At 41.5% G+C, this 23,048-nt stretch overlaps 5 protein-coding genes across 5 annotated transcripts; all 5 read right to left on the reverse strand.

Annotated features, from left to right (window-relative positions):
* Positions 1–1,931: 1,931 nt before the first annotated feature.
* Positions 1,932–2,869, reverse strand: LOC129746752 (glutathione S-transferase 1-1-like). Its single transcript, XM_055740625.1, has 2 exons — positions 2,706–2,869; positions 1,932–2,642 (listed from the first exon to the last, which is right to left on the reverse strand). The coding sequence occupies exons 1-2, from the start codon at positions 2,847–2,849 to the stop codon at positions 2,118–2,120; spliced, it is 669 nt and encodes a 222-aa protein (XP_055596600.1). The 5' UTR covers positions 2,850–2,869; the 3' UTR covers positions 1,932–2,117.
* A 3,135-nt stretch (positions 2,870–6,004) lies between these two features.
* On the reverse strand, positions 6,005–6,854 carry LOC129746751 (glutathione S-transferase 1-like). The gene is made up of 2 exons (XM_055740624.1): positions 6,624–6,854; positions 6,005–6,546 (listed from the first exon to the last, which is right to left on the reverse strand). The coding sequence occupies exons 1-2, from the start codon at positions 6,765–6,767 to the stop codon at positions 6,022–6,024; spliced, it is 669 nt and encodes a 222-aa protein (XP_055596599.1). The 5' UTR covers positions 6,768–6,854; the 3' UTR covers positions 6,005–6,021.
* Positions 6,855–8,668: 1,814 nt separating this feature from the next.
* Positions 8,669–9,169, reverse strand: LOC129741727 (uncharacterized). The gene has a single exon (XM_055733507.1). It carries the CDS (start codon positions 9,167–9,169, stop codon positions 8,669–8,671), a length of 501 nt encoding a protein of 166 aa, XP_055589482.1.
* A 5,591-nt stretch (positions 9,170–14,760) lies between these two features.
* Positions 14,761–16,001, reverse strand: LOC129746753 (glutathione S-transferase D5-like). Its single transcript, XM_055740626.1, has 2 exons — positions 15,365–16,001; positions 14,761–15,309 (listed from the first exon to the last, which is right to left on the reverse strand). Exons 1-2 carry the CDS (start codon positions 15,506–15,508, stop codon positions 14,785–14,787), a joined length of 669 nt encoding a protein of 222 aa, XP_055596601.1. The 5' UTR covers positions 15,509–16,001; the 3' UTR covers positions 14,761–14,784.
* A 180-nt stretch (positions 16,002–16,181) lies between these two features.
* Positions 16,182–17,172, reverse strand: LOC129746749 (glutathione S-transferase 1-like). The gene is made up of 2 exons (XM_055740620.1): positions 16,968–17,172; positions 16,182–16,911 (listed from the first exon to the last, which is right to left on the reverse strand). Exons 1-2 carry the CDS (start codon positions 17,115–17,117, stop codon positions 16,387–16,389), a joined length of 675 nt encoding a protein of 224 aa, XP_055596595.1. The 5' UTR covers positions 17,118–17,172; the 3' UTR covers positions 16,182–16,386.
* Positions 17,173–23,048: the final 5,876 nt, after the last annotated feature.

The raw sequence follows: 23,048 nt of genomic DNA on the forward strand, positions 1-23,048 counted from the left end.
TCAGTTTAAAAAATCGCTAGAGATTTCATACCATGACAAGTGCTGATATGACAAGTGCTGATAGGACACAAGTTTAGAAATATGATACCACACATGGTCAACCATTTTTATAACATGGTTTTTACGGTATTTGGGTACGAGATATGTTTCTATGATTGCAGTGTGGAGAAGGGAGGGGGTTCTATTTTTTTTTTCACTTAAGAACTTATCAACCAATGAGGGCTTCCATACAAGTTTTTGGCATAAATCAAGATCAATAAAGCAAAAGGAAACATATCTTATATGTAAGAGAGGTTGTTTGAGTACGAATAAGTTTGAGTACCCTTATTCAGGGCTATTTCAGGTAGAAGGCGGCGAGTTTTTATTTATATTACCTATATTTGGCAAAAAAAACTTATCAAAAAAATGGAACATAATGTTACTAAACAAAATTTTTCTTTCGTAGTTCGTGCAACACATATTATGAAATTATTATAAAATCCATGAAGCTTATAAAAACAGAATAAAAGTTTTAGATCTTGAAAAACGAATGAGGAGCGTTTCATATGTTGCTGCATAACTATTTGTACTGACTTAGTGCTGAAAAATAATGGACCGATTTTTATAAATTGCAGCGTTTTGGAACCAACCATTTGCATATAATTGGATTTCCTCATAGAGAAAGAAAAAAATAATTAAATTCTGTGTTATAAGTTGAAGACTGGAATCTCAATGCTTTGATAGTCGTGTAGGAATTTAAATGGGGGATTAGACTATTGAACGTGCTTTGTCTGGAAAAAAAGAAAGGTAATAAAAATTACATTACAAAGCTTACATTGCTAAACATGGGGCTAAATTTCTCATAAAGATGCTTCCAAAATTTCGCAAAGTCGAACGACTTATTTTAATTTATATTTTATGTGAACCCGATTCAAATCAGCTATATAAAAATACAAAATCAGATTGTGAGTAGATTTTTAACATTTTTTTTTAAATTTATAATAACCCAAATCTAAGACTAAAATTAGGAAAAAATTGGAATAAAATGTTGTCATTGCACAGGACATGTCTATGTTATGGTTTTACTAAACCCAAGCTTTTCGAAAGTTTTGTTTATGGCATACAGTGCTAGCAATCCTATAAGAGCACTAACATTTTTGAGGTTTATTATCAACTGGAATAACAAATCACAAAAATTATTCAATTTGATTATCTTAGATTTTCAATACTACTTTGTCTCTTTAACATGTTTTCAGCCCATGAACTTCCAATAGAAACCAGATTTGCAATCTGGAAAATAAATTTTCTTCTCGGAAAATCCTTCCAAAGTACTCTTGAAAACATGAATCACGGCATTATTTTTCTTAAATTTAACGTCCATTTTATTATTCGTCAAAAGGACTAGGAGTTTTGTGTACATTATATTTTGTACATTAGTTAGACCGCTGCAAGCCCATACTTTTATTCTGTTAACTATATCGGGCTAACATCTGTTTCCACATACAGACAGAATTCCCATAAAAGGCACTTTGGTATTTGGAAAGGCCGAACCGCATTTCATTGTCGTGTCGTGATCACCCCCAGCAGCAGCAACAGTGAGTAGGAGTTGCTCTAACCTTGATAAGTAGGTATCTATGTGTACAACGTATAGCTGACCATTATGCTGCGGCACAAATTTGCATCAATCAAACAAAGCTTTTCACTGGGCTCCAATGTGAGTTGGTTTGAATGAAAACGATGAAAGAACAATACTATTTCAAACGTCAATGAACAAAAGTGTTTGGTTCTGGGGAGGTGACCTGATGTTTTTATGGTGATTCGAGAGAAAAAAAATTCTGATCGGTTTGGATATTGAATCTCCACTTTTTCGACCCTGGTTGCATGTTAATGCGATTTTTTTGGACTGTTCTTTTACAATTGATTTTTTTTCAACAAAATGTCTCTGTGACAACTGTAAGTACCTATTGTATTTTGAAATATTTTGCAAAGTGTCTTCATGTACATATATGAATGAGAAGTGGATTTCGACAAATTCGTTTTAATTTAACCATAAATATGGTTGAATAAAAATGACTTTATCGATAAACTTTTTCAATAATAGTTTCATTCAACCACACTTCACAACGAAAACTATTTCTTCACGTTTGTTTGTTAAACTCCATCCTATGCCAGAAGTAGTCAATCCCTTCAGTTGCCCGCTGGACATTGAATTCCTGGTAGTGTGGCATATTCTTTTCCAAATGCTTCATGTATGCTGCCAGCTTCGGATATTTGCCGGAATCGACCGGAAAAAGGCCAGCTGCCGTTGACAGCGAAGTGCTCACACTTATATCAGCCAAAGTTAATCGATCTCCCACGAGATAATCCGACTGCAGGGTTGCTTCCAACAAGTCATATGCGGCATGGATGGCATCGACCTTGACCTGTGGAATTTCCGTAGATCCTTGGTAGATAACTGGTTCCAAAATTGCTCTAACTCGGGGAAACATAACACCTGCTTCGAAAAATAGAATCGAATTTATCCGGGCACGCATCACCAAATCCTCCGGGTACAGGTCATCATTTTTGGCGTATTTTGATACCAGGTAAATCATTATCGAATGACTGTCGAACAATGGCACTCCATTATCTGTGATTGTTGGAATCGTATGTTGGGGATTCATCTAAAACAAAATTACTACATTAATCGTATCTTCGAAAATGTACCTTAAATTATGTGAGCTCACCTTCAGGTATTCCGGGGTGAGATGCTCCTTTTTAGTCAGATCAAGCCACTTCACCTCCAGCTCCAAACCGATAAGCTTGGCCGTCAGTTCTACAGCTCGACCTGGCGGTGTTCGGCGAGTTGTATAGATCACTATTGGAGGCATTTTTCTTGAACTTCTCAGATCGGCGACTCAATGAAGACTGACTTCGCTTTCGTCTTAAAACTAGAGACAAAACAATTCAATCTAATCGTTGCCAAAAAAGAATAACAGATTCAAAATGTGCATATGTTTTCGAAGATAAGATAAATCATCAACACATCAGCTTCTTTCAGCGTGGCTTGATGGAGCGTGGAAATCCGAATCTGAAATTAAAAATCAGAATCTGAACCCGACATCTGATTCTGGAATCTGAATTTAAAATATGAAATCTGAATCTGAGATCTGGATCTGAAATCTGAATCCGAAATCTGAATCTGAATTTTGAATCTGAATTCTGAATGTGAATCTGGAATCTGAAATCTGAATCTGAAATCTGAATCTGAAATCTGAATCTGAAATCTGAATCTGAAATCTGAATCTGAAATCTGAATCTGAAATCTGAATCTGAAATCTGAATCTGAAATCTGAATCTGAAATCTGAATCTGAAATCTGAATCTGAAATCTGAATCTGAAATCTGAATCTGAAATCTGAATCTGAAATCTGAATCTGAAATCTGAATCTGAAATCTGAATCTGAAATCTGAATCTGAAATCTGAATCTGAAATCTGAATCTGAAATCTGAATCTGAAATCTGAATCTGAAATCTGAATCTGAAATCTGAATCTGAAATCTGAATCTGAAATCTGAATCTGAAATCTGAATCTGAAATCTGAATCTGAAATCTGAATCTGAAATCTGAATCTGAAATCTGAATCTGAAATCTGAATCTGAAATCTGAATCTGAAATCTGAATCTGAAATCTGAATCTGAAATCTGAATCTGAAATCTGAATCTGAAATCTGAATCTGAAATCTGAATCTGAAATCTGAATCTGAAATCTGAATCTGAAATCTGAATCTGAAATCTGAATCTGAAATCTGAATCTGAAATCTGAATCTGAAATCTGAATCTGAAATCTGAATCTGAAATCTGAATCTGAAATCTGAATCTGAAATCTGAATCTGAAATCTGAATCTGAAATCTGAATCTGAAATCTGAATCTGAAATCTGAATCTGAAATCTGAATCTGAAATCTGAATCTGAAATCTGAATCTAAAATCTGAATCTGAAATCTGAATCTGAAATCTGAATCTGAAATCTGAATCTGAAATCTGAATCTGAAATCTGAATCTGAAATCTGAATCTGAAATCTGAATCTGAAATCTGAAATCTGAATCTGAAATCTGAATCTGAAATCTGAATCTGAAATCTGAATCTGAAATCTGAATCTGAAATCTGAATCTGAAATCTGAATCTGAAATCTGAATCTGAAATCTGAATCTGAAATCTGAATCTGAAATCTGAATCTGAAATCTGAATCTGAAATCTGAATCTGAAATCTGAATCTGAAATCTGAATCTGAAATCTGAATCTGAAATCTGAATCTGAAATCTGAATCTGAAATCTGAATCTGAAATCTGAATCTGAAATCTGAATCTGAAATCTGAATCTGAAATCTGAATCTGAAATCTGAATCTGAAATCTGAATCTGAAATCTGAATCTGAAATCTGAATCTGAAATCTGAATCTGAAATCTGAATCTGAAATCTGAATCTGAAATCTGAATCTGAAATCTGAATCTGAAATCTGAATCTGAAATCTGAATCTGAAATCTGAATCTGAAATCTGAATCTGAAATCTGAATCTGAAACCTGAATCTGAAATCTGAATCTGAAATCTGAATCTGAAATCTGAATCTGAAATCTGAATCTGAAATCTGAATCTGAAATCTGAATCTGAAATCTGAATCTGAAATCTGAATCTGAAATCTGAATCTGAAATCTGAATCTGAAATCTGAAATCTGAAATCTGAATCTGAAATCTGAATCTGAAATCTGAATCTGAAATCTGAATCTGAAATCTGAATCTGAAATCTGAATCTGAAATCTGAATCTGAAATCTGAATCTGAAATCTGAATCTGAAATCTGAATCTGAAATCTGAATCTGAAATCTGAATCTGAAATCTGAATCTGAAATCTGAATCTGAAATCTGAATCTGAAATCTGAATCTGAAATCTGAATCTGAAATCTGAATCTGAAATCTGAATCTGAAATCTGAATCTGAAATCTGAATCTGAAATCTGAATCTGAAATCTGAATCTGAAATCTGAATCTGAAATCTGAATCTGAAATCTGAATCTAAAATCTGAATCTGAAATCCGAATCTGAAATCTGAATCTGAAATCTGAATCTGAAATCTGAATCTGAAATCTGAATCTGAAATCTGAATCTGAAATCTGAATCTGAAATCTGAATCTGAAATCTGAATCTGAAATCTGAATCTGAAATCTGAATCTGAAATCTGAATCTGAAATCTGAATCTGAAATCTGAATCTGAAATCTGAATCTGAAATCTGAATCTGAAATCTGAATCTGAAATCTGAATCTGAAATCTGAATCTGAAATCTGAATCTGAAATCTGAATCTGAAATCTGAATCTGAAATCTGAATCTGAAATCTGAATCTGAAATCTGAATCTGAAATCTGAATCTGAAATCTGAATCTGAAATCTGAATCTGAAATCTGAATCTGAAATCTGAATCTGAAATCTGAATCTGAAATCTGAATCTGAAATCTGAATCTGAAATCTGAATCTGAAATCTGAATCTGAAATCTGAATCTGAAATCTGAATCTGAAATCTGAATCTGAAATCTGAATCTGAAATCTGAATCTGAGATCTGAATCTGAAATCTGAATCTGAAATCTGAATCTGAAATCTGAATCTGAAATCTGAATCTGAAATCTGAATCTGAAATCTGAATCTGAAATCTGAATCTGAAATCTGAATCTGAAATCTGAATCTGAAATCTGAATTTTTATTCTGAATCTGAAATCTGAATCTGAAATCACCCTTTAAAATGAACGTTTGTTTATTTTATTTAGGATTTCAGTACGTGGTTTTTTATTTGAAAAAAAAAAACTGAGTTAAGTTATTCTTAAATGTTATGCTTGTTGAGATTGTTAAATTATACAAGGCCAAAAACGAAACTACGGGTAGTAGACAAAATCCGATAAAAGTTCTCCAACATCAGTTATTGAAACATAGGCTCCAAAAATGCTGTTCCCTCGTGTTATAAGCTTATCGCTAAAATAAATAAAACACAATTATTTGCCGACATTTCTAATATGAGTTTATTTCTTTTTGTTCTCCTCCATCTTCAGCTTGAAGTGCGCTTGTGCTTCTCCAGCACGGACAGTGTTGTACTCTTGGTAACCGGGGATGGCACTTTCCAAACGTTTCAAATAAGCCACTAGCTTAGGACACTTTCCAGCATCAATTGGGAACAGCGTGGCCAAAGTTGACAGTGAAGTGCTGCAGCTAATATCGGCCAAGGTTAGCGAGTTTCCTACCAAGAAGTCCGACTGAAGTGTCGCTTCCAACAGATCGTAAGCTCCATGGATGGCGTCCAGCTTTTCCTGTGGGACTTCCGCTGATCCCTTGTAGAAGATGGGTTCAAGCATTCCTCTCAGGCGCGCGAAAAGAATCCCTGATTCAAAATGCAGCATAGCATTGATCCGAGCTTGTGCAACCAAATCTTTCGGGTACAGGCTATCATCTTTGCCATACTTCGACACCAGATAGATGATTATTGCATGACTGTCGAAAAGTGCCACTCCATTATCGACAATCGTTGGGACGGTGTGTTGTGGGTTGAGCTAATAACAAAAATGTATTTAATATATTTAATGTAATGTATTAATGTATTTAATGTTATTTAATCAAATCTACCTACTTTGAGAAATTCAGCAGTCAAATGTTCCTTGTTAACGAGATCCACAATTTTAACATCCAGCTCCAGACCGATCATCTTGGCGGTTATTTCGACAGCTCGACCGGCCGGCGTCCGGCGAGTTGTGTACAATACAATTGGGGCCATTTTACTGGAACCGTGCCACCGGGAAAGAACAACTTGAAGCAGTCAACTCTCTCGACCGACTACCAAACAGACACTGAGTGAGCGCTCTGTTGCGTGGCGCAGAAATTTGTAGAAACGTATCTAATACCTTCATATAGGGACCTACTAACGCTTAGTGAGAGTATTTATAGCAACAACGATGGCAACAGACCGGTTTCGGTTTAGTGTTGAGTCAAACGGTCAAAAGTGCGCACCGGTACAGTCAACAACGTTTAAATCTGAATTAAAAAAAAAATTCAGATGGTTGAAAAGGAAATAAGAGGTTGGAAAATCTGTTGGAGAGAGTGAGGACTCCTCACTGAGGAGACTTCATCTCTGGGGTGACTCCTCGGCCATGTCGTAACTGGAATATCTTAAAAAAATCAAATGTTCTTGAAAAATTTGCCCTAAACGACGTAGCTGTTACCTTGAAAATAAAGTTATTAAACTGTCAGAGGCCGGCATTAAAACGCTTTTGGCTAGTTAGTCCGCTACATTTTTGTTTGTATATTAATTTTTTAACTTTGGTGAAATTACGGCTAAAAAAAACTCCACCACCTTGTGGAAAATAACATTTATCAGCATTATTACTTGAAGAATTTCACCTAGTGGAGTTTGTTTATCCGTTACTTCACCAGAAATCCCGTGAGAAAATAAATTTGTCAACAAAAAAGTAGCGGACTATTAAACGCCAGAGACTGGACAAAAGCATGTATTAGCATTCTTCTTTGACTCATTGCTTGTGGTAGAGTTTTTTCATACGCAAGTACAAAAATTTTATGAAAATCTAAGTGAAAACGATAATTATCTAACAAAAACGGAGCAGGCAAATTAGCGATTAACGTTTTAATGCCGAACAATGTTAACTGTGTTAAGTGTTGTAATTGTGAATTTTGAAAGACTACTTAAACAAAATCTAGATTTATGTCTATATTTTAGCTCTTTATGTCGATGCAGGTAAACATAAACATCTTTAAAAAAAATACCAAATTCTAAATATAGACAGGACGAAGCTCATAAAATGTTGTTTACTGTTTACCGATGGGTTTCTAATAGAGAAATCAACGGGATTTGAAGTTTTTAACGAAATATCAAGCGCTTCATAAAACCTTCATTCAATATGCACACAAATTACGTAACACAAAAAATCTAGAATTTAGACCCCCTCCCCCCCCCCCCCTAAGTAACAATAAGTAACGTTTGATCGTAACGCTAAATACCCCCCCCCCCCCCCATATTCAATTTTGAAACTAAAAGTAAAAGTAACGGGGGTTCTCATCTGGGCCCCCGTCAACGGTAATAATTACAATGGGCTTGATCTCTCCTTGATAACGCATGATTTCATCGAACTCTGGTAGTTTATACACCCAGTTGAAATCCAGTCCATGGGAAAAAGCTGTTGATGAACAGTGTTTCCCTGAACGCACCTACTTAACCACCATTGACGCTTTCGAACAAGGGGTGCGTAGATTTGCTCGCCAAAAAAAGAAAATTACTAGGTATTCTTTTCTTTATGTTTTTTTTCATTAATTTGTTACGTAACTGAACCATGTACCCCCCCTCCCCCCTATGTAACAGCAAGTAACGCAGACTCAACCTCCCTCCCCCCCAACATGCGTTACGTAATTTGTGTACGACGCCTTACAGAGTAGCAGCTATGCATTGGACTTTGGACAGTGTCGCTTCACGGCCTGCTGAACCTTGCTATGTCGTAACGGATAGTTCGAGTTCTGTTAAAGCAATTACTCAATAAAACTGGGAAAGCACTCTCCGTACTTTCTCGAGAAGATACGGGATGATTTGAGTGCTTTATCAAAACGTCGCTTTTCCATCACCTTTGATAGATGATGATAAGATGACACATTTCTCACGAGAAAACTAGCCTACAGGTTAACATTTTCAAATTTCTTCACTAACTCGATAAAGTTCTTGGTGAGGACGGCTGGCAACTGCATGGCGGAAAAATGTCCTTGATTCTCGAAATGTTTGCTATGCATCAGATTGACGAAGCGATCTTTGAGGGCCCAATCGATAGTGTGAGCCAGCTCATAACGAAATTTGGCGCATCTCGTGGGTACTACAGCATGATGTTGTCCAGCAAAGCATCCATAGTGAAGTACTTCTCCAGACATCTCCGGCAAGCTGTCGGTAGGCCGGATTGGTTCAGGTCGAGACTCCAGAATGTTTGCAAGTCCTATGGGATTCCCAACGAGATTCGAGTCGATGGTTTGGTGGCCTGGATGTTCATGTATCCTGACTTGACTAAGCATCAGCTCCTTCAATTTTGATAGAGCAGGAAAATAATAAGGGACATATTTCGATGACATATGAAGGCTGGCGATGACGGTTTTCAGCATCGTGGTCGGGCTATCCAAGGCGCACATGTTCATGTGAGTTTCTAAAACGCCATCGCGGAAAAACGTAGTCAAGATGCTCGCGATTAAAGATCCCCAGTCGCCACCTTTAACGAAGAATTTCGAATGGCCGATCCGGGTCATCAATTTTTGTATAAAGCTTGCTTCAGAACAAAAACAATTGTTTGTATTTCAGTTAGTTATTATTGAATTCAAGATCTTGTTTATACAAATGTAGCATTTTCTTCATACTTTTAAAAAAAAATACGGATAAAATCATTTGTCACGGTTTCGAAAAAAACCTGATTTTTCCAGTAACACGGCTCATAAGGCGGCGCCTTCGTCCATCGCTTTAGCTACCTTATTCCACCAGGTCCATTCCATTCCAGGCATCTTCATTCATTAAAAGTCGTGAAAGCCACTCGTAATCAAAGTTGAGTCACTCGAAGCCACTTAAACCAAGAATCGCTCGAGATACTTGCCACTCGAAGCAAGAAATGTGTGGCTAGTGAACGGTAGACAATGTGCAACTCGAGACCCTATACACCCAACCTTCGGGTAGTGGTCATATAACCTCTTGTCTGCAACTCCGATTCTCTACCTCCCCGTGGTGCTAGCTGGGGTGCGAGCAACTTTAGCGGAGATCGGGTACCCAACCCCGGTGGATGTTTTGGTCGCATGCAGACTGAGTTAGGGGGCTTCGTACGCGTCTGTTCTCCATGTCAGGGGCGGCGTGCGGAGTGCAACAACGTCCTGGTGGTGTTCGGGACCCAAAACAGCAACATCACGACGGTCCTCCTGCGAGATAGTGGGGTTAGCTGCGGGCCTAGCGAGCCTGTGACTACAAAAAACATAAGCAACGAACAACGAACAACAAATTTCGGATGGAAATCGGCAAGGCCCACGCGACGAAAAGGGACTAGCGATTGGAAACTTGGAACATGGAACTGACGATCTCTAAATTTTGTGGGCAGTACCCACGTGCTCTCCAACGAATTGAAGAGCCGCAAATTCGACATCGTAGCGCTGCAGGAGGTATGCTGGAAGGGCTCCACGGTACGAACGTATCCAGATGGTCGTGCCATCTACCAGAGCTGCGGCAACACACACGAGCTTGCAACAGCTTTTATAGTGATGGGAATGATGCAAAAGCGCGTGATCGGGTGGTGGCCGATCAACTCTCGAATGTGCCGGTTGAGAATCAAGGGCCGGTTCTTCAACATCAGCATCATCAACGTGCACAGCCCTCACCTCGGAAGTAGCGGTGACGACAAAGACGAATTCTACGCGCAGCTGGAGCGTGAATACGACCGTTGCCCAAAACATGATATCAAGATCGTCATCGGGGATTTCAATGCTCAGGTCGGCCAGGAGGAGGAATTCAAACCGACAATTGGAAGGTTCAGTGCGCACCAGATGACCAACGAGAACGGCCTCAGACTTATTGATTTCGCCGCCTCCAAACGAATGGCCGTACGTAGTACCTTTTTTCAGCACCGCCTCCCACACAAGTACACCTGGAGATCACCGTACCAAACGCAATCACAGATCGACCACGTTTGGATTGACAGCCGGCACTTCTCGGACATCATCGACGTCAGATCCTGTCGGGGCGCCAACATCGAGTCGGACCATTATCTGGTGATCGTGAAGATGCGCCCAAAACTTTCCGTAGTGAACAACACGCGAAACCGGCGCCCGCCTCGGTTAAATATCGCGCGGCTGAAGCAACCTGAGGTCGCGGCAGACTACGCGCAATCAGTCGAAGCAGCGCTGCCGGCAGAGGGCGAGCTTGACGAAGCCCCTCTCGAGGACTGTTGGGATACCATCAAAACAGCCATCAACAGTGCTGCGGAGAACGTCATCGGTTATGTGGAGCGATCTCGACGGAACGACTGGTTCGACGAGGAGTGTAGGAGGGTGATGGACGAAGAGAATGCCGCGCGGGCGGCAGTAGTGCAGAGAGGCACCCGTCGAAATGTGGAAAATCACCGACAGCGGAAGAGGCAGCGAGTCCGACTTTTCCAGGAGAAAAAGCGCCGCCTGGAGGAGGAGGAGCTCGAGGAGCTGGAGCAGCTGCATCGTTCCCAAGAAACACGAAAGTTCTATCAGAAACTCAACGCATCCCGCAAAGGCTTCGTGCCGCAAGCCGAAATGTGCCGGGATAAGGATACCCCCCCTGACGGACAATCGTGAGGTGATCAAAAGGTGGAAGCAGCACTTCGATGAACAGCTGAACGGCGCACATGCAGGAGATCAAGACGGTGGGGGAAGGTACATCGCCCGGACAGGTTGGCCGATTGCCTACACCGGTTGATAATACGGATCTGGGACATAGAACAGCTACCGGAGCAGTGGAAGGGGGGGGGGGGGTGTAATATGCCCCATCTACAAGAAGGGCGACAAATTGGACTGTGAGAACTACCGAGCGATCACTGTCCTCAATGCCGCCTACAAAGTGTTGTCCCGAATCCCACTCCGCCCCATAACACCACAAGCAAACAGATTCGTGGGAAGTCATCAGGCCGGCTTCATGGAGGGACGGTCAACGACGGACCAGATATTCACATTACGGCAAATCCTCCAAAAATGCCGGGAACACCAAGTCCCTACGCACCATCTATTCATCGTCTTCAAAGCCGCACACGACACGATCGACCGTAACGAGCTATGGAAAATCATGCACGAGAACGGCTTTTCCGGGAAGCTGATCAGACTGATCAAGGCGACGATGGATGGAACGCAGTGCTGTGTGCGGATCTCCGGTGAATGGTCGAGTTCATTCGAATCGCGCAGGGGGCTTCGACAAGGTGATGGTCTATCCTGCATGATGTTCAACGTGGCGCTAGAAGGTGTTATTCGACGAGCGGTGGGCGAAATGCGGGGCACGATTTTCAACAGATCCAGTCAACTTATCTGCTTTGCCGATGACATTGATATAGTCGGCAGATCATCTGCGGCGGTGGAGGAGATCTACCGCAAACTGAAATGCGAAGCAGGAAGGATTGGGTTGATGATTAATACGTCCAAGACGAAGTATATGCTGGCCTGCGGATCCGAGACCGACCGAACCCGCTTGTCCAGTAATAACAAGGTCACGATCGACGGCGACGAGCTGGAGATAGTCGAAGACTTTGTCTATCTCGGCTCACTGGTGACCGCAGACAATGACACCAGCCGTGAGATCCGGAGGCGAATTATCAGCGGAAGTCGTGCCTACTATGGACTCCACAAGCAACTGCGGTCGAGAAGACTTAGCCCTCGCACGAAGTGTAACCTGTATATGACGCTTATTAGACCGGTTGTTCTCTACGGGCACGAGACATGGATATTGCTCGAGGAGAACCTGCGTACACTCGGAGTATTCGAGCGACGAGTGTTAAGAACCATCTTTGTCGGCGTACAGGAGAACGGAGTGTGGAGGCGAAGGATGAACCACGAGCTCGCGCGACTCTACGGCGAACCCAGTATCCAGAAGGTGGTGAAAGCTGGCCGGATACGCTGGGCAGGACATGTTGCGAGAATGCCGGACGACTGTCCTGCAAAACAGGTGTTCGCTACGAATCCGGTAGGAACAAGACGAGCGGGGGCGCAACGAGCGAGGTGGTTAGACCAAGTGGAGCGTGATCTAGCGAACGTGGGGTGCCCAGAAATTGGAGAACGGTTGCTATGAACCGAGTGAATTTTAGGAATTATGTTCGTCAAGTTATGTCGTGAGACGGAATACTATGTAAATAAAATAAATCGAAGCAAGAAATACTACCACTCAGAGTCGTGAAAAGGCCACTCAGAGTCAGAGACAGAAGCCATTCAGAGTCAATGTCGGGCCCCTAAGCCACTTAAACCAATAACCACTCGAGATACTTACCACTCGAAGCAAGAAATACTACCACTCAGAGCCGTGAAAAGCCAAATCCCAAAGGTAACCTGCTTTCATAGATTGAACCTAAGTTGGGATTTTATTCGTATATTTTCTCGTCTCATGTCCAAATATTTCTTGATATTGCTGGCAGCAATTTGTGTGGTTACTGATGAACTGGATTTAACATACAATTGAAAACAGACAAAATAAGTATAGCTCCTTAAATCCTAAAGGTATGCCTTTTAGATAAAGATTTGCAAAAATAAGGCTGGAACAAATATAAATTTCTTCTTTTGTCAAACCACCCCCCTCCCCCCTCCCCCGAAATTTTATAAAAAAACCGAAGGGGGAAATAAATAAAGTTTGAAGTATTTTATGTAAATTTAAAAAAAAAATACTGGTATCTGAAAGATTACAAGACCAAATACTAAATTGTGGAAGATAATCGTTATTTTACCTTCTGTATTCTTGATTTTCTTTAATTTTTCGTTAAAAAATTACTTGATTTGTAGGTTCCGTGCAATGATATAGTATGCAACATTGTGGCATATAAGAGGCATATTTCGTGCAATTTATTTCAAGTTCTTTGTTTTTCGCATTATTTTTTATTGACCCCCCCACCCCTCCTCGCGATGTTCCAACTCCTAGTGACAAAAGAAGGATTTGAAATTTGTTCCGGCCTTAATAACGCCATATGTTTTAAGAGAAATTGTTCTAAAAAAGGAAGCTATCCCTTTTTTAGAACAATTTTTTATAAATGTCACTTATGGATTCTATTAATCCCTTGAGTTTTCTCGTAAATTGCATCAGACCATTGCTGAACAGGATATTACTTCTATTGGTATGTATATTGTATGTTGATAATCCTCCATGGGTTCACGGATTCACCGCAGTTTTACCAAAGTATGGATCCATATACATTATTTAGATAGCTTGACAAATCTTCAATGAAGTGTCCATCATATCTGGCACTATGACTTTGTGTGAGCTGATATGTAGTGAATATATGACATGTAACTGTTAGTATAATCTGTATATTTAAGTCAATCAGGTGAATTTATAACATTTTCAATACTGTACATTTTCCACAGGTGTCACGGCATCCGTGTGTATTAGAGTTCCCCAAATCAGCCGATTTTTGAGAATGTTACGCACTGCAGGCTTAAATTGATCCTTGGCATAACACAAGGTCCCATGCTAATTTATGCCAGATCGGATCATGGAAAGGGGTCGGGGAAGCGCATGGGAAGAGGAAGCGCAACGAGTCCGTTTGAACGAGTCTCTATGATATTTTTCGTAACTTCATTCGAAGCATCCTTCCAAGTTTGAATATTCCTCTTAATCGATTAATTAATAAGCTGTAGACATACAGACACAAACATGTGTTTGTCAATATTTGAAGTTTTAAATAGGGATAAAAGAGTCCTTCTAAGAACCTTAAAATTCTATAAATAGAAACTTCAAGAACCCTATACTTTCATTTTTTAATCATCAGTTGCTTTTATTGTAGATTTTTTTAACTGGTTCTTTATCTTCTCGAGAAAAAAGATGGAAACGTTTAGACTAACGAACGAAAGCACTTAAAATAAGAACATGCAGAAGAGGTGTTATTTGTACAACCATATTCAAACTTATATTCACTTCTGATGCGCAGCTACGCCTAGTCATGCCCTCATCTCGATAAGCCATCACGCGTGGCCGTAACACAACAACTGGATGAACAGAACCAAGCTTGGAAAAAAAAGAGAAAACTCACTCATTTGAAATTTAAAGAAACTCAAGTTTATTTCTTTTTGTTCTCTTCCAGCTTCAATTTGTGATAAGCTAGAGCTTCTTCAGAACGCACAGTGTTGTACTCGTGATAATCGGGAATCACACCCTCCAACCTTTTCATATAAGCAACCAACTTGGGGCATTTTCCAGCATCAATCGGGAACAGCATGTCCAGCGTTGACAGTGTCGTACAACAGCTAATATCGGCCAGGGTGAGCGAGCTACCAACCAAAAAGTCCGATTGAAGTGTCGCTTCCATCAGATCGTAAGCTCCATGGATTGCGTTTAGCTTATCCTGCGGGACGTCTGGTGATCCTTCATAGAAGATGGGCTGGACCATTGCCAAAAGACGAGCGAAAAGAATTCCGGAATCGAAATGCAGCATAGCATTGATCCGTGCTCGTGTCACCAAATCTTTCGGGTACAGGCTATCATCTTTTGCGTATTTCTCCACCAGATAAATGATTATGGCATTACTGTCGAACAGCGCCACTCCATTGTCGACAATCGTGGGGACGGTGTGTTGTGGATTGAGCTGGATTAAAAATTGATTAACACTAACTAAACAGTGTTTGACAAATTCTGATTACCTTAAGGAATTCAGGTGTCAGTTGCTCTTTCTTCACAAGATCCACAATTTTCAAATCCAGCTCTAGACCGATCATTCTGGCGGTGATCTCGACGGCTCGACCAGCCGGTGTTCGTTTAGTGGTGTACATCACTATGGGAGCCATTTTGGAATGCTTGAACTTGAAACTCGCTAAACAAACAACTCTCGCGACCACCAGAAAGACACTGATCAGTGGTCAGTTACGTGGCGCAGAAATTTGTCGAAATCTCAATTTGCATAATCAACTTAGAATATTTATAGCAACATCGTACACTGAAGCGTGGTCGAAATTATCGGAGTAAAAAAACACGCACATATTACCAAGTTACTATCAGCCAGCATTAACAATAATACCGTGAAACAGCATGGTAAAATGATCAGTTGGAAAGTTCAAGCTAATTGGAAACAAAAAAAAAGTTCTGATAAAACTGTCCGGATTTGCTCAGCCTCTGCGGGCAGAAAAATTCTTGAAAGCTTAGTAGGCTTGAGATTTTGATAGCCAAGTAAAGGGTGTCCCACTAGACCGCTGCAAAAAGTGACTTTCTGCTCCCATATGTTTTTCCGATGCCTTTTGGGTCACCAAACTGTTTTAAACAAAAAACGGTTTCGTTTCGTGATCGATTTTCTATCACTTATCCGCTATATCATCAAAACTAGCTGTGAAAAACAAACTCAATCAACCTAAAATTCCTTCAAAATGGCTGTGATACTCATTGATTGTTTTATTTTAATTGTAACTAATAATATCCCTGGGTTTTTCAACAGCATAAATTATCTTAATATCACTTCCGATGCTCCACAAGGCAGCATCTTCGGGCCATTCATGTTTCAAACATTTATAATGTACGTGGATCTAATCCATCATTCCTTTTGCTGCCGGTCTTAAATCCAAAGAGTTGGAAAATGTCTTAAAAGAAGTATAAAAGTATGGACCGGATTAAGCGATCTATCTACATTCTACATATTTTTCAAAAAGTTGCTTTCTAATATTGAAGCTGGAATTCATTTCTTCTTGTTCTCTTCAAGCTTCAATTTCAAATGAGCTAGAGCCTCGTTTGCGCGGACAGTGTTGTACTCTCGATAATCGGGAATGGTGCTTTCCAAGCGTTTCAAATAATCCAACACCCTTGGACACTTTCCACCGTCAACGGGAAACAATGTGGATGAGGTCGCCAGCGAAGTGCTGCAGCTGATATCGGCCAACGTGAGCGAGTTACCAACCAAAAAGTCCGAACGAAGTGTTGCTTCCAACAGTCCATAACCCTCATGAATAGCGTCTAGCTTTTCCTGCGGCACTTCCGATGATCCACCATAGAAGATGGGATAAAGAATTCCTCGTAGACGCGCGAAAAGAATTCCCGAATCGAAATGCAGCATAGCATTTATGCGAGCTTGTTTCACCAAATCTTTCGAATACAAGCTATCATCCTTAGCATATTTCGACACCAGATAGACGTTAATTGCATGGCTATCGAAAAGTGCCACTCCATTGTCGACAATTGTCGGGACAGTGTGTTGAGGGTTGAGCTGGAGTGAAAATTGATTAATGATAATTTAGCTACCATTTACTCAATTCATTGAACCTTGAGGAATTCAGGGGTCATATGTTCCTTGTTCGCGAGGTCCACAATTTTTATGTCCATCTCCAGACCGATCATTCTGGCGGTAATTTCGACGGCTCGACCGACCGGTGACCGGCGAGTTGTGTACAGAGCTATTTTCGATGGAATCATAATTACCGATTTTTGCCAACCGAACAAGTCTAGAATACAACCACTCTCTCTTTGACTATCAAAAAGGCACTGAGCGCGCAGTTGCGTTGCGCATGAATTTGCAGAAACGTACCAAATACATCTAACGCTAAGTCGGAACGTTTATAGCAAACCAAAGCTTAAGACCGGTTTCGTTTTAGTATAGAAGAAACTATCTCGATGTGTGGGTTGCTGAATCAATAAATTTAATTCACAAAATGAAAACGAAAACTGTGCTATCTTTAGCTTCGGAACAAACATGCACCACTAGTATTTTGTCTGTTGTCAGTTATAATCTCACCATAATTATGTGAATCATAAGGACGAATGATATCTAAATTAAACAATAATATATATCATTGATTTAAGTTTTATATCAAGTTTGAATTTTCCTCTTGTGAGACGAATTTAAGCAATTTTTTTTTAATGAAAATTAATTGTCCTGCTAATTTTGCAGTAATTTTTAGAGATTCATTTATCAGAATTGTTAACATGGTAGTCATTAGTGCCAATTAGCCTACTCAAGTTTTAGTGTGCAACCCCGAATGAGCAATCACTGAATACAACCCTGTAAGAGAAACGTCAAGAATAAATTTTCATTCCTGTTCACTTTTTATACGACTCAACACGTGTGTTTCGTTCTTCCGTGGAAATATTGAGAGGTTATGGGCCCAGCTCAAACCCGCGGTCGGAATTGTTAAAAAGTGATCGATTGTAGTCGTCGCGCGTGAAAATGGAGGATGAAGCCAGATCCCTCAGAATTCGGCCATTCGATGGCACAGGCTTTAACAACTGGAGCTTCCGGGTACAAGCGTACCTGCAGCAGTTGGACGTGTTGCGCTGTGTTGAAGTGGCAGCGGAAGAGGAGCCATTTTGGAACATTCTTGCCAGTGACGAAGCGAAAATCAGAACCGAAAAAGAAGTTCTGAGAAACGCGCGGAGGAAGCAGGACAACTCATCCAGGCTATAGCTGACAGTCACCTGGAGTACGTGAAAGACAAGGAGAATCCGAAGCAAATCTGGGATACACTGCACAACATTTTCGAGAGAAAAAGTTTGACGAATCGCTTTCTCTTGAAAAGACGGCTGCTGATGATGAAATACGACGAAGAAGAAGATTTGCAGACCCATTTTCTTCAATTCGACAAAGCAGTGCGTGAGCTCAAAGGTGCAGGTGGAAATTTAGACGAAGAAGACACAATTTGCCACCTGATGCTCACTATGCCGACTTCTTTCGATGCTGTAAACTCGGCTATGGAAGCAGTGTCAGACCGCCTGACGATGGATCTCGTTCGCCGAAATTATTTGGATGTGGAAGCGAAGAGGAAAGGCCATCAGGAAGACACGGAGAGCCAGGATGCCGCGTTTAGTGGAAAAGCAAAAGGAAAGTGGAAGTGTTTCAAGTGTAACAATTTCGGGCATAAGCAAGCTGACTGTCCGAATAAAAGTGCTAGTGGCAAAGATGCGAAGAAAAAGAAACCGCAAGTGCAAAAAGCTAGTGCCGCCCGTAAGACAGTCACATTCGTTGCTGCAGATGTCGAAACCGAAATAGCCGTCATTGGTTCAAAAGCGGATTTGAAGTGGTATTTGGACAGTGGTGCATCGGAGCACATGTCGAATGACCGGAACGTTTTTGAAAGTTTGTGTAAATTGGACAAACCAGTAGTGATCCAAACAGCTAAGAGTGGCGCAAATTTGACAGCAAATTTCAAAGGTCGTGTAATCGCGAAATCGGTTGTGAATGGTGAATCAATAACAATCACCATCGATGATGTTCTGTACATACCCGAACTTTCATTGAACCTGTTATCGCTGAGGCGATTGGAGTGTACCGGTAAAAAGGTAGTGTTTTTCAATGGTTGTGTTACTGTCGATGTGGATGGAGATGTAGTTGCGACTGGCAGACGTTATGGTCGTCTCTACGCCATGGATTTTTCTTGCAATCGGAAGATTGATTGTGGGAAAGCCTTGTTGACAGGTCAGGTTAATCGTGATTTGGAATTATGGCATCATCGTTTTGGCCATTTGGGCAACGATAACCTTATGAAGCTATTGAAGAAGAACATGGTTCAGGGTATGAGTGTGGGTAGTGCATCAACCGATTCGGAAAAGTTTTTATGTGAAGCGTGCATTCATGGCAAACAGACAAGAGAACCTTTTCGTAGTCAGCCAGAGAAGCGAGCGATTCGACCTTTGGAAATTGTGTACAGTGATGTTTGTGGTCCGGTCTCACCCACGACATGGGATGGTTGCTCGTATTTTGTAACGTTCACGGACGATTTTACTCGTGTAACGGTGGCTTACGTTATTAAGCACAAAAGTGAAGTGTTACAGTGTTTTTCGGAATATGAGGCTATGGTTTCAACTCATTTCGGTACGGGCATCTCGCGGTTACGTTGTGACAACGGAGGAGAGTATACGGGCAAAGCTTTTCGAAAAATGTGTAAACAACGCGGTATTCGACTGGAAACTACAGTGCCATATACACCAGAGCAGAATGGTGTCAGTGAGCGTCTAAATAGGACGATAGTGGAAAAAGTGCGATGTATGCTTGAAGCTAGCGGTGCTCCCAAGAAGCTGTGGGGAGAGGCTGTTTATGCTGCTGTGTATGTGCTGAATCGTAGCCCCACTATTGCGGTCCCGGATGACGTCACTCCGTGGGAAAGATGGTCTGGAAAGAAGCCAGTGGTATCGAATCTGCGAGTGTTTGGAAGTAGTTGTTTCGTACACGTCCCAAAACCGTTACGAAAGAAGCTCGATTCGAAAACTCAGAAAGTGATGTTCGTCGGATATGCTCCGAACGGTTTCCGCTTGTGGAACGGAAAGAAGGTGATTATCGGTCGCGATGTGATCTTTCGCGAAGATGAACTGTTGTTCCGTCCGGAAAAGGAAATGAACCTTAAGCAAGAAAGTGATACCGTTGTGTTGAACGAGAGTGTTTCGAAAGATAGTGTCTTGAACGAGAGTGTTGAAGAACCAAATCCCGTTAATATTTTCTCGGATGTTGAAACCGAGGATGAGTATCACGAGACGGACGACACCTTTCCAGACGAAACCGTCGTTGAAGAATCGAATATCCGTCGCAGCGGAAGGCAGCGAGCTCCACCAAGTTGGCAACACGATTACGACATGGATGTGTCTGTTTTTGCTCTGAGTGCGGAGAATTTTGTCGATGGTATTCCCTCAGACGTGAAGGAGCTGCAGAAGCGAACGGATTGGCCGCAGTGGGAGCGAGCGATTCGGGAAGAACTGGATTCTTTGGAGAAGAACGAGACCTGGACGTTGGTCGAACCACCAGTCAACCGCAAAATAGTTGATTGTAAGTGGATCTTCAGGATTAAGAAGAAGAGTGATGGCACGATCGAGAAATACAAAGCCAGGCTTGTTGCTCGTGGATTTACGCAGCGAAAAGGCTTCGACTTTTCCGAAACATATTCGCCGGTAGCCAAAATGTTGACGGTGCGTTAAAACCTTCTGGTCCAACACTCCCGGAAATCTAGCTCAGCAGCAGGAGACCCCTGAACTATGTCTCAGGGTCGGCCTACTACTGGGTACCCGGAGGGAACGCGGAACAAAATTTAACGGAGTAAGCTGTGGTATTTCTTGCTAAACAAATGAACTTTAAAGATTGATTTTTAAGATGCTTGGTTTTTATTCAATTAAGTGTGGGTGTGGGTGTGTGGTGTGGTTCAGGGGTACTTCACGAGCTTTATGGGGTTCAATAGTACCTACCGTCGACGGTTTTCGTTGGCGCGCTTACCGGATTCTGGCTATAGCTCTGCTCTCGATGATTTTCGGGTTCTGGATGAGTGGGAACGTGGCTGATTTGGGCACAACTTGGAGGATGTTGCGCTCTGAGGATGGTTGGCAATGGCGTCTTCCCTCTTTCATGCAATCGGCGGACCACAGCAAGGCCGTATTGGTCGCGCCGAGAGGGGGGTCTCCTTAGGAATTAAGGCACTTGTGCCTGAGACAACTCTCCTTTGCGTTGATGGTTCCTCGGAACCAGAGAGTGCGAGTCCTTTACGGGTAAGACGTAGCCAGTCTAGGACTGACTAGGCCGACTCGTGTGTGGTGTGAGTATTCACGGGTGAAAAATTGATCCAAGATCAAAAGGTCCTATTAATAAAACCATTATGCGGTTAGAGGACAATCATATCGGTCAATTTAACAGCATCATTACCTGAATGATCCTAAACGACCGACACTAAAGGCCACATACAAAACAAAACGTACTTATTTTTGAACACTCACAACATTAACACACGAACGCCAAGATGGAAATGACTCATAACGGAAGCTGAGTCATTTCCCTCTTCTCTATTCTTATGCCAACCTCCGATTATGCCACCCAAGATGGAGGACCACCCCTCCCTGTTCGTGGTACTATGAACGCCTTATTTTGAAGCCCGCCTGCTTAAATCTAACAAATTCTGTTTTTGTATATTTTGTTTTTAAATTTTAAAACTAACTAATATAATCAAAATTCCCTATTTCCCTAAACAATTAACAAAATACACTACAGTTTACATCAAACATAAAGCAACACTGAAAAAACATCTAATGCGTTTTGTAACAACGGTTACAGCGTATTCTTCTTGCGCTTGCGAACCATGAAGATTGGGATGTTCATCAAATGGACGTTCGAAGCGCTTTCCTGAACGGTGCTTTGGAGGAGAAAATCTTCATGCGCCAACCGCCTGGGTTTGAGGCGGGGACCAAGCTCGTGTGCCAGTTGAAGAAGGCAATATACGGTCTCAAACAGTCTTCCCGCAACTGGAATTTGAGATTCCACAATTTCATCGTTACGTTGGGATTCCGTCGGAGCAATCATGATCACTGTCTGTATTATTCGAACAAAGATGGTGTGGTTGTGTATGTGCTCATTTACGTAGACGATGTGTTGATCACAGGAAGTTCCTTGCAAGTCATCCAGCAGCTGAAAAGAAAATTTTCATCGGAGTTCGAGATGAAAGACTTGCAGGAAGTTGATAGCTTTCTGGGATTGTGTATCAAGCGAGACCGAAAGGCGGGGGTGATGACGATTAACCAGCGGTCGTATATCCAAGGTGTTTTGGATCGTTTTTGTATGAGCGACTGTAAGCCGTCATCTGTGCCGATAGACCCGAAACTGCGTCTCGAGAAAGGCGTGCCAGGTACATTCACGGACAAGCCGTACCGTGAGTTAGTCGGGTGCCTGATGTACCTCACCGTGACTTCCAGGCCCGATATCTGTACTGCTGTGAATTACTTCGCCGGCTTCCAGTGTGGTGCAACGGAGCAACACTGGGTGCATCTGAAACGTGTCCTTAGGTATCTCAAGGGCACCGTGGACTATCAGCTGGTTTATCGACGATCGGATGCTGAACCGCTGGTAGCATTTACTGACGCTGATTGGGGCAACGATCCCAATGACCGGAAGTCGATCTCGGGATTGGTGATCCAGCTACATGGACAAACCGTCGCTTGGTGTACAAGGAAGCAAGCGTCCGTGGCCCTGTCGTCCACCGAAGCCGAGATGATGGCGCTTCGTCTAGCAAGCTGTGAGGTAATGGGGATCGTGAACTTGTTGAAGTCTATAGATAGGGAAGTTCAATTGCCTGTTACAATGTTTGAGGACAATCAAGCGTGTATGTCAGTAGTTAATGATCCTAGAAAACTTAAACGGATGAAGCACATAGAAATTCAGTTTTGTTTTGTAAAGGAGCTTATAGATCAGGGCAAGCTGAAGTTGTGTTACGTTCCAACAGATAAGCAATTAGCAGACATCATGACTAAGGGCTTAGCTTCATCCAAGTTTAGCGCATTCAGGGAGATGTTAGGAGTAGTTAATTGAGGCGGGGTGTTAACATGGTAGTCATTAGTGCCAATTAGCCTACTCAAGTTTTAGTGTGCAACCCCGAATGAGCAATC

Source organism: Uranotaenia lowii, chromosome 2, assembly GCF_029784155.1.
Source record: "Uranotaenia lowii strain MFRU-FL chromosome 2, ASM2978415v1, whole genome shotgun sequence".
NCBI lineage: Eukaryota > Metazoa > Arthropoda > Insecta > Diptera > Culicidae > Uranotaenia > Uranotaenia lowii.